This window comes from Streptopelia decaocto (genome assembly GCF_964273445.1).
Source record: "Streptopelia decaocto genome assembly, chromosome: 3".
NCBI classification, from domain to species: domain Eukaryota; kingdom Metazoa; phylum Chordata; class Aves; order Columbiformes; family Columbidae; genus Streptopelia; species Streptopelia decaocto.
Window position 1 is genome coordinate 73515399 of NC_138656.1, and position 11596 is coordinate 73526994.

The 11596-nt window shown below is 43.4% G+C and overlaps 1 protein-coding gene across 4 annotated transcripts in view; it reads left to right on the forward strand.

Annotated features, from left to right (window-relative positions):
• SESN1 (sestrin 1) overlaps positions 1-11388 on the forward strand; it is a 79686-nt gene extending 68298 nt beyond the window's left edge. For 2 of the 4 annotated variants that reach the window (XM_082048803.1, XM_082048805.1), the window contains exons 2-11: positions 1531-1596; positions 2498-2698; positions 3659-3841; positions 5152-5394; positions 6676-6823; positions 7649-7761; positions 8004-8194; positions 8448-8592; positions 9785-9838; positions 10259-11388. In XM_082048803.1, the coding sequence (XP_081904929.1) occupies positions 1531-1596; positions 2498-2698; positions 3659-3841; positions 5152-5394; positions 6676-6823; positions 7649-7761; positions 8004-8194; positions 8448-8592; positions 9785-9838; positions 10259-10345 (1431 nt within the window). In that variant the 3' untranslated portion in view covers positions 10346-11388. Of the gene's footprint in view, positions 1-1530; positions 1597-1836; positions 2017-2497; positions 2699-3658; positions 3842-5151; positions 5395-6675; positions 6824-7648; positions 7762-8003; positions 8195-8447; positions 8593-9784; positions 9839-10258 lie in introns of those variants that run through there. The other 2 variants (XM_082048806.1, XM_082048804.1) reach the window with 2 other exon arrangements.
• The last annotated feature ends 208 nt before the right edge of the window (positions 11389-11596 follow it).

Below are 11596 nucleotides of genomic sequence, written 5' to 3' on the forward strand. Positions count from 1 at the left end.
CTGCTCTGTCTAGCCTGAACTGGCTCAATATACAGTATTTATTTATTTACCTAAATGTTGCTAAGGACCTAAATGGTGTTGGTGTCATCAGAAAAGGGAATGGTCTGGCCTGTGGAACGGAGGCGATGGATGTGTTTTAAAAAGCAGGGTAGAGGGAACAGATAAGAGCCCAAATGGTTAGTTTATATATAGCCTAGTGTTCAGCGCTCAGTTCCATCCCCAGCTTTAATCGCAGGTCTCCCTCCATCTGTAAGAGCACAGTGCCATCAGCTGCCCTGTCAGGAGCTGCTTCGGGTGCCAGGGCTCCCGTCTTTCCTGGGGAAGCTGTCCCACTGGCCATGGAGCAGTCACAGGATAGTTTGGATTGGAAAGGACCTTCAAAGGCCATCTAATCCAACGCCGTGCCATGAGCAGGGGCATCTTCAACTAGATCAGGTTGCTCAGAGCCCCATCCAGCCCCTCAGGAGAGCTGGTTTGTGGGTGGGTGCCGCACACCCTGGGGAGGAGCCTCCGTAGCGATTGTGCTTCCCAGTTGGGACAGTGGTGGGCATGTGCAAACACGTGAGATGGGGCTGTGTCCTGGGTTGGTACGTCCCCCATGGACCCTACTGTCCCCTGTCTGGGGGCTGCTCCATGCCAAACACAAGAACTGCCCGTGACCCCATGGCTCCTGCTCTTGCCAAGGGAACGGTTTAACAGGCAGGACACTAATGCACCCAGGTCTCCTGCACACCTCGCTCCTTGGCTGCACCAAGGGCCCAGGGTGCAGTAGGTCTGGCAGGAAGGTACATCTGGCTGAGATGGCAGGTCATGAACTGCTGGGAGGTTTCCAGCCTCCCTCCTACCTGCTGGGCAACACCTCCACTGAACCGTGTGCGAGGATGTGGCTGCTGCTCTTCTGATGGAGCAAAACCCCCTCCCTCCTGACGTGAATAGCTTTTTATCCTGTTTCAAAAAGAAAGCAGATGCAAATGTAGATCAGGTACTTTAAGCAGTTTAAGAGCTCTTTGAGGTTGGGAAAAAGAAATCTGATTAGGGTTACAGCTGTTTCATTTCCTGACAGATGCACAGAGTGTTATGTGCTGGCGTACTGCGGATGTACACACACACACATCGGTCTCGTTTTATATCAGTGGCATAACCACACAGCAGCCGGCTGTGTACTGAACGCCTTGTTCTGGACACCCAGCCAAAATATGCTTTATGCAGAATTTTCTGTGAACCAGGTTGTAGTGTGTGTGTGCATAAAAAATTTGTGTGTGTTTTCTTCGGTTGGCAGGGCCTTTGTTGTTGAGTTTTTTGTTGCTGGAGCGAGGCAGTACCCTGTAAACAAGCGTGGCTAATTTTAAAGCACTTCTATTAAAAATGATTTGCATTTGTACAAATGGTACTAGTAAAAGCACCCGTGTAAGAGTACCGTGAGTACCCAAGTAAACCCAGCTCTGAAGGGAAAATTCTTTTCTTTCTTGCAACCACAGCTAAAAGGCTGTTTATAACTAAATGCTGAGATGGTGTAATTTTCTTTTCTAGGAACTTGGGATAAGAATTCCTAGACCACTGGGACACGGACCAAGCAGATTCATCCCCGAGAAGGAGGTGTGGTGATGTTTTCAAGTACACAGTGAACTTTATGCTTTTAAGGAACACCCTTTTAGTAGTAACCCACATTTGGTTTCAGGACAGCTGCTGAGCTGCAAAACATTGTCAGTCGCGATCACATTCAGTCCTGGTGAGACTTTGGCCACAGTTCCAGTGTACAGGAGCAGTGAGAGCCCCGGGGAGCTTTGGAAATAGTTATGACCCCTCCTGTTCTGCTATCTAGCATAAGAGAAACCCAATACTGTTTTCTGTAAGAGTCTCTGTTTCCTTGTGAACATCCGGATGTAATTTCGTACTGGTCCATAAGGAACCTGCCCCGCTGCTCCGGGGTTACTTTTTCTCGAGTTGCTTCTACCATTCTGAATTATCTGAGAAGCTGTGGGTGAGCATTTCTGGTGCTTCTCTCCTGATTATCTGGTAAGAGAATTTGGAGCAGAAAAAAAGTTAGTAGTATGCCTGTGGTTTTCTAGGAATTTTAGAGCCTTAAGCTTCAATATCCCTTTATTTCTCTCTTGTTGTCTTAGCAAGATTTTTATTTCCCTCTTTTTTTTCCTCAATGAGAATAATGATTCACTTACCTTGTTATTATAATAAACTATGTCAGATCAATTCAAGAAAGTGAAGGTGAGACAGTCAAAAGTGAGAACTTGGTGTTGCACAAGACAAAGTGTAAAGGCAAAAATCTCCTTTTGCTGTTACAACCACTTGTGATCTCCTAAATGAGAGGTATTAAGGGGATTTATGTGCCATGCTTTATGTGTACTGATTTAATGCCATTAATAGATTTATAACGTAATTCCTTTTGCTGCAGGCTCTGGGTGCTCTAGTAATATATTTGTTTACTATTTTATTGGTACTTCTCAGACAATATTGCTAATTGCTCTTTCTGTTCAATCAGACAATTCAAGTGGGAAAGGAAGACGCCATGATGCACACGCTGTTTGCAGATTCTTTTGCCACGCTGGGCCGATTGGACAATGTTACCTTGGTGATGGTTTTCCACCCACAGTATCTTGAAAGCTTTCTGAAAACTCAGCACTATCTACTGCAAATGGATGGTCCACTCCCGCTTCATTACCGACACTACATCGGGATAATGGTATGCTGGAACATAAAGCAGCAAGCAGAAAAAGCCACTTTGGCAACTCTCTCTGGTCTTGTTTTATAGCAGTTATTTCTGTGTTTTGCAGTTTCTAGTTGGAAAGGCATTTCAGTAGGAGCTAAGGGGAAAAGCAGAGTAGGTTTGTTTGTGTCTGGTTTACAAATTGTTTCATAAGATCAGTTCTTTGTGTTCATAGTTTTGGTAGGACTGTGAGAAAGAGGGGGGAAAAAATCCGTTATAAAAATAAGACAGTTGTTTATTTTTAGTTTCCTTAATATCTCAGAAACTCTTTTCCAAGAAAGCTTGTTTTTGTGTGTCTTGTTGAATACACCTCCCTCTAGTTCAATATTTCCATCATCTGTTTCTGAAACTCTAAATTCTAAGAAAGTTTTCTGCCAGAGGTGGTTGGTTTCATAATGTCCAAACTGCCACTGCAATGATCCTCGTCTGCTGAAGCTGAATTAAAGTTTTGGGCTGTGTGTTAATTTGATGTGGGAAGCATTACTGTTTGAATAAATGATATGGCATCTGTTCTTTGCTGAAAAGCTGCCTTTAGTCTCTCTTGCTGTGTATGTGTTTTAAAACCTGCTTTTGTTTTAGCTGGTAAAGATTCACCCAGGGGCAGCCTTGCTTCTTCCCTGCTGGAGCCTACCATGCAGTATGGATTATTTGCTTCAGGACATACAATGAATCCATGCCTGTACATGCCCTGGATGTAGGCATGTTGCACCTGTAGCCAGCATTGTTATAATGTATATGAATGAGGGATATTTAAGTTGTGAGAACAATAATCAAAAGAGGCTGATGTGTTAATCTCATGTTTTTTTTACTTCAGCCTTTGATCACTGCAAGTCTTATTCTTGAGTGTTTTGAGGAAGTGATGACTTACAGTATTTATCATAAAGCACTGATTTACTGCAGTTGTTTTCTGTATCACAATTGTGTTTTCCTTGCTAGGCTGCAGCACGACACCAGTGCTCTTACCTGGTTAACCTCCATGTGAATGACTTCCTTCATGTTGGTGGAGACCCCAAATGGTTGAATGGCCTGGAAAATGCACCTCAAAAGCTGCAAAATTTAGGAGAACTGAACAAAATGTTGGCTCATAGACCATGGCTTATCACCAAGGAACACATCGAGGTAAAAGTTTCATGGAGTATTGTGAATGTGCCTTTATTTGTCAGTAAATGCAGTCACAGATTCTTAGGGGGTTAAGAGCCAGACAGGGTGAGAGATGTTCTGCATTACTGACTTCCATTTCAGTGTTACATCGCTGTGATACTACGTGATACAATATCACTTACGTCCTTCTAAAACTAGCATGACCATGACTGGTCTTAGGTGGCTAAGAAATTTAATTTACAACACACTGACATGTCAGAATTCTGTTGGTGCGATGGGCATCTGCTGAGATGTGCGCTTCCTTCAGCCCTGTGCTCTCAGTAGCCAGACCCCCCTGAGCACTTTGGAGATGCTGCCAGAGGTCAGGCTGAACACCCATCACCACATTTTTGTCTCAGCTGCTGCTGGTTTGTCCACACATTCAGTTTCCAGACTGGGCTGGAGGGAGCAGGCTGGCAGAACAGCCCAGGGGAGCTGGTGGCACAGGCCAGCCAGGACCGCAGCACCAACAAGCCACCACGCAGCTGCTTCTGCTGCCCCCTTCTCTGAGGGCCACCAGCTTCGAGCGTGCTGCAGTGTGTATGTGGTGACGGCAGCTCTCGTGGCAAGGGCATGCCTGGCCCTGGTTATGGAGCAGCTGCTCCTCCTCCTCTGCTCTTTAACCTTCAGAAGGAGGAGCTGGGTGCTGGGACTCTCAGTGCTGTCTGCCGGGTAGAGAGGTGATGGCAGGTCTTGCTGGGAGGCAGGACGCTGGGCTGTGGGGGAGGATGCACGCTCTGTCAGAAGGCCCCAAACCTCCCCCACTTTCCTGCCTGAAGGGGAAGTTGGGGTTTGAAGTTTCTTGTCGAATGTAGAGCATTCCACCCACAGGGACAAGATGGAGGGAGCCTGCCCCCGATGCCAGGTTGTTACATATCTGGTCCACAAGGAATTGCCAGGTCTTTCTGAGACCGTAAAGACCAGTTGAAGAAACATGTGACTGTTGTGGTTGCATCTTTGTCAGAGGTGTGAAATTTCAATGCAAGTCAGTCTGGCCTTGATACAAACCATATGGTACAAAATAGAAACCTCAGCTGATTCAATACCCGAGGGCCAGAGAGGGGAGAGAAGTCATCTCCTATGTGGCTTAACCACGTGAGGCTGTGGCTGGCACATAACCTGCTAACGGGACACTGAGCACAGTAACAGCAGAAGAGAGTTAGGAAGTGAGTGTGGACGTTGGAAAAACAATTCTATCTGGTAAAGAAATGCATTGGTCACCTGCATTAAGGTGAGATCATTTGAAGGGCTTCAAAATTAATACTTTTAATCTTGCGTTGTTTTTAAAGCAACTTTTGAAGACTGAAGAGAACAGCTGGTCCCTGGCAGAGCTGATCCACGCGGTCGTTCTCCTCACACACTACCATTCCCTTGCTTCCTTCACCTTTGGTTGTGGGATCAGTCCAGAGATCGACTGCGAAGGGGGTCACACCTTCAGGCCCCCTTCCGTCAGTAACTATTGCATCTGCGATATCACAAATGGTTACCACGGGGTGGATGACGTTCATGCTAGCCCAACTGGAAGTATCCCAGTAAGTATTAGTCTGAACAAACAATCTCTGTTGATAGTAGTTTCTTGGTAAACTTAACACATGGAGGGTGCCTGGGTCTTCATGCAGTGGGAGTGGGATTGATTAACCTAACCCAAGATGAGGGCGGGGCCATTGAAAAGATAAATTTAGTAGAATCTGAAATGACACTGGTAAAATGGGAGAAGCTACCGAAGGGAGAGACGATACAGTCTCTCAGTTGTCTATTTTTATTGGTCTCTTGTCATTCAGGTGGACAAACAGAGATGACTCCTGGCTTTTGGGAGTTCGTGATACATGTCCTGAGCAGCAGTGGCCAGGAATGCTTTTTTCTCATGGGTCCAGGGGAAAGTCCTTTCTTCCTTTGATTCCAGTCTTTGTTGCCTTGAATTGTTTGTCATACATCACACCACAGATCATTCACAATTTTCTGACTCCGTTTCTAAAACAGTGTTTCCTGCCTGCAGCACTTATGCTCACTGATCTGTACTTGCTTCCACTTAGTGAAAAGCATGACGTGAACTAAGCATTGCTTTAAGAACAGTGAAAACAGGATATTTTCAGTGCAAGTTCCTTGCTTGTGAGATTTTACAGCAGTGGTGTGGGTGGCATTTGAATTTTGTCTGATGGAGCTTGCTGGTTCTCTGAAGGAGCAAACCGACTGCAAAAGGCAAGAGAGGAAAGGGGTAGAACTGTATACATGGAAGATAACTTTGTTTTGCTTTGTGGTGATGGATTTTTACAAGGCCAGGTATTAAATTAATAGTGTGTTGCGGCATTAAAGCAGCTCTTGTGAAATAAGATTATCTTGTACTAGCTTTCCTTTGAGGCTTCATTAAATCTGCACTTATACTCACTCTTCCTTTCTCCTTCAATGTGTCTATTCTCTATGAGCAGAGAAGGGGAAAAATACAGTTGGGTAGTAAATTGTGGTTACTTCCTCTATCAGAATTTCTGTTACAGCTCCTTGTTTTTCAGTTGTTAAATGTTTAGATTAAGTAAGAGAAATTATTTTAATTTTACTGTCAGAACCACTTGTTCCAAAAAGCTGTGATTCTTAAAATATGCTAAAAATTCCAGGGATCTAATTGAAAAAAGATGATGACTAAATGTGTACTGTTGGGTCAGTACTAATTTTGTTCAAGAACTGTTTTCATCAAAAAATCAGTGTTTAAAGATGTAAATGAAGAACGTAGTTCGCATTTAATTTTTCTGGCTTGATAGTTTCTGCCATCATTGTCAGCTCGTTACATGGAAATTAAATGGTTTTCTCTCCTTTTCAAGTCTACAGAGTCTGTCTGTGAAGTTGAAGCTCTTATGGAGAAAATGAAGCAGCTACAGGAGTGTCGAGATGAAGAGGAAGCCAGCCAAGAAGAGATGGCTACACGTTTTGAAAGAGAGAAGAGAGAAAGCATGTTCGTGTGTTCTTCAGGTAGAAAAGATGTATAAATATATTTATTTAGACTTTTCTAAATGACTTGAAGAGATACTTAGCACAGCAAAAGGGGGGAAAAAAAGCATTATTAGATGTCTCAAAAACATTATCAGTTCTTTGAAGGGATCAAGATTAGGGGTACCTTGTTTTCTTCCAGGAACACTTTTAAAAGCAAAGTAGTGCCATGATTTGTGGCTTCTCTCAAACACACCATAACACCTACTGACCAGTATGATGTTTAATAAAAATGTCCAACAGAAATGGAATCTCCCTCTAGAGAGATTTCTTGGGCGATTTAAGCATCTCCCAAGATGATGTAAAAAGTCCTGAACACACTTAGCTATTTAAATGTATGAAACATTACTTTTCAGATAATTGAGAGTAACTTAATCTGTTACAATCTTAGGGTCGTGGTGGGCTCTTCAGCAGAGTTTCCTCTAAAACTTGGCATGGAAGTCTTAGAGGTCTCTTTTTTTAATTAGCTCTCTGTTCCAAAACAGATTTTCCCTTGATGTTTTTACAGAGCCTTGAGTGAGGAGCAGTGTCCGCTAGACTTAGAGGATAGGTAGTGATAGACAGAAGAAAGGAGGAAAAGATCTTTGTCTGTAAGAAATAATCTGAGTGTTTTTCGTGGTGTTTCCTCTAAAAACTATAGTTGGACTCACACTGAGCTGTACCAAAGGGACTTAATACAGGTGGTCCAGCAAACCTGTGCATTTATTTAAAAAGCACAGAAACTCCCATTCTTCCGTAGGAGTTCCACTAGCTCACTTCCAGTTTGTTCTTACTGAAATTGTGTGAAATTCTGTTTGAAATTAACAGAAGATGAAGAATCGGCACCAGCAAGAGATGTCTCTCGTCACTTTGAGGACACCAGCTATGGTTACAAAGACTTCTCCAGACATGGAATGCACGTGCCTACCTTTCGTGTTCAGGTAACAAGGATGGGGCTGTCAGGAGGTTTAGTGCCCAATCTGTTTGTTGTGCCAAATACCAAACCTGGAGATGACTGTGCTGTAATTGACTGCCCCATGGATGAGGAGGCTTAAAGCAAGGAAATGAACAACTCCCCTGCCCCACCCCGGATTATCTGCCCTGAGATAAATGACATTAAAGCACTAGGCCTTCACAAGTTATTTTCTGAAATGCTCCATTCTGCGTTTTTACTTGTTCTAAGGATTATTCTTGGGAAGACCACGGCTATTCCTTGGTTAATCGTCTTTACCCAGATGTGGGACAACTACTTGATGAGAAGTTTCATATTGCTTATAATCTGACTTACAACACGATGGCCATGCACAAAGACGTGGATACCTCAATGCTGAGACGAGCAATTTGGAACTATATTCATTGTATGTTTGGAATAAGGTCAGTTTTACTACTTTTGTTCTATATATGTCAGACTTGTTAGCATTGTCTTTTTTTTTTAGGTTCTCAAATTGAAGCAAAGCTATTTTTTAAGCAAGCATACATGTATTTTCAAATATATTTTTATTTATGGGGAAGGGCCTGTGGTGCTACAAATTACACAATAATTTATTTTGCTATAGAAACTTATGAACAATGCAAGTGAAAGAACTGGTTCTTGAAAATGAAAGTTTCTTCTTTCAATTCCGAACAGATACGATGATTATGACTATGGTGAAATTAATCAGTTGTTGGACCGCAGCTTTAAAGTCTATATCAAGACTGTGGTTTGCACTCCTGAAAAGACCACAAAACGAATGTATGATAGCTTCTGGAGGCAGTTTGAACACTCTGAGAAGGTACGGTTTGCATGTGTGCTGAGGGACATGGGCAGTAGATGCATTTGCCACGCTAACAGCCACAGCTACCCAGACAGCACTTCAGCGTTAGCTGATGTTACCAGCATTCTTCAGTAAATCCCTTAGGAGGTGTAGTACTTCCCAGGCTGAAATTGTTTTTCTTTTCCTACGGCATGTTTGCTAGCTAACAGACTGTGCAAGCTCTGAAGTGTATGGGGATGTTAGAGGTGTAAATGGCGCAGCGTCCCTGCCACTGCAGCTTTTTCCTTCGCTGTTGGTCGGTGCTGCCTGCGGCCCAGAGAGGCAGGGAAGCAATGCCAGACCCATCTCTTGGCCTCAAGCCCAGAGCAGCTTGTGTGCTGGCCCAAGGTCTTTGCAGTACCACCAGCATTTTGAGTGTGAATGGCCCCAAAGCAGTTACTTCGTGTTAAAGCCTTAAGTTCTGCTGCTGCGTTACAGTCTGAATCACGCCTTCTGGTAATATTGCTTGCTATTAACCCTTGGATGTCTACTCCGTCAGGTTCACATCCTCCAGTTTTTGTCTGGAAAAATATTTCTAAGCCCCACTTAAAATGGATGCAGATACAGTGCTGAAACTTAAGTGCACTTTAATTAGTGTACATATCATCAGAGACTATTTCTTGCTGAACTTGTGCAAATAGTTTAGAGGTACCCAATTGTAACAGGGGTGCTATAACTACAATGATTTAAGCTTGGTCAAGTAAAATAGTACATGTTTGTTTTGGTTAGACTAATAGAGATGAGATTTTCAAGCTCAAAAACCCTTCTTTATAGTCCAAAACTTTGCATCTTCATAGCTATCAAAATCCAAGGCTTGTATGTGTTATAGAGTGCAATCACTATCCACCCTCATGGAAATCATGAAAATGAAACCAGACATGGCCATTACACACCAGAATAAACTCGCAGCCTACCTGCTGCGAGATGATACTTTTCACACCTCCCTGCCCTTCCCCCCACCCAGTTTCTGGTCTCATCCTCAAAGACATATAGAAACGACACTGAGGAGATGAGCTGGGGAACAAAACTTCTTAGCTATGGCAGCTACTAAACACCTCTGTCTCGATAATAGTTTTAATGGCATGTTAGAATTGTTCTTGCGCTTCGCCTCAGCTAAGCGCTCCATGTTGTTCAGGTGGTAATTACCTCTGTGTTTCTCTCTGTCCCACAGGGGCACACGACCTTCTCACCTCTTCCTTTGCTAACAACCCCCTCTGCTCCACAGGTACCAACTACCCTTTTGCCTCTAACTAATAGATTAACTCAAGCTACATTTGAACTATTATTTTCAAGCTGCCAAATTTCATAGTCTGCTGCCGAAGAAGGGCTTGTGTGCTCGAGAGCTTGCCTGTTTTTTTTTCCAGCTAAACCAGTCGGTCTACTAAAGGATGGCTGCCTCTTCCTATGAACCTGCTCAGGTGTGCCTGTGAGCCGCTGCGGCGCTGGGCTGCGGCACTACGGGTTCAGCCTGTCCCCTGTGCAAGCTTTACCCATAGCGCTTGGTGTCTGGGAAGCTGAAATGCGAAGTGCTCCTTCATCGCTATTGCGAACTAATACCAAAACCACGGCCCCCACAAACTGCCTTTTGCTGGAGCACATCATTGCGAGCACACCGTTAAAGCCTAACTTCTTTTCTTTCCCCAAGGTCCATGTAAATTTGCTTCTGGTAGAAGCTCGGATGCAAGCCGAACTACTTTATGCTCTGAGAGCTATTACTCGCTATATGACCTGATGTCTCCGGCTGTCTGTCGACCTCGGAATGTTCTGCAGCTGCAGTGTGGCAGAAGAGGATGCGAAGCCTCAGGACCAACGGTAGCTCTAAGTTAAGACGCCCATTGTGCCATAACTCCTTTAGTTTCAGCTATTTCAGTGTTTGGAATATCCCTGCTGCCACTCGGCAGTGAGCGCTTGGCAGTTGAAAAGACAGGGTTGTGCAGAAGTGCTGCCTGCTCATGGTATTTTGGCTTTAGACAGCACGGGACACTCTGTGAACTTGTGGCAATCTAGCAAATGATAGATATATAGATCTTGTGTTAAGGCAAATACTATGGGAGCTGGAGCGTGACCAGAAGTGGGACTTGATGACATTTGCTTTCCCTACGAGAATAATTTTAGAAAATCTTGTTGCTGCTATTTGTGCTGGTGGAGTGAACAGACACGGGCTGTTCCAGTTAAGCTAAAAGTGAAAGTGAGCACTGCTATTGTCTGAGCCTTTATTGTGTGTGGTTTCAAAAAATGCCTTGTTATTTAGATTTCTTCTTTTAATCGGGACTAAACCTCTTCTGTCCTCACGGATGATTTGAAAGATAGCAGTCAATTTTCTCAAATAGTTTAGCCTTAAAATGCTACAGGACATTTGTTCAGCATTATTGGGTGAGCTCCAAAGTACAATGGTCTTCCTATGGAAAGAAGGGGCCTTGGGTCCTCAGAGCTTTTGAGAGATCTAATGATGTGACTTGTCGAGTAGCTTTTTGTCCTGGTTTTCAAGGATGACCCAACACCTGTTCAGGAGCCAGGACAAGGTGTGGGAATGTTGTTCTAGACTGCCAAACAGTCCTACTGTACGCCATGCCCAACGCTGGTCTTACTGAGTTTTGCAGTTGCTTAAATAACTAGGCTAAAAACCATCTATTTTTAGTAAATCAAGACATGATTAAAATGCTGACATGTAATATACGGTGGTTTTGGAGAACACAAGTACTTTTGTATGAGTGTGAATTGCTTTTTAAATTTGTCAGTATTATTGGTATTTTTTAAATAAAGGTAACAACTTTTTCTCTTGGTGTTTTTCTGTGGTTTAACTTCACGTTTCTGTTCTTACTGGTTTACTTACTGGTTAAAAGACCATTTAAAAATATTTGAAATGGTAACTGAGCAAACATACTTGAATGACAAACCATGACTTTTTCAACTGGGTCTAAAATGATGAGAGAAAACAAAGTTTGTAAAATAGATTTAGATCTTCACTAAAACCATAGTAGGA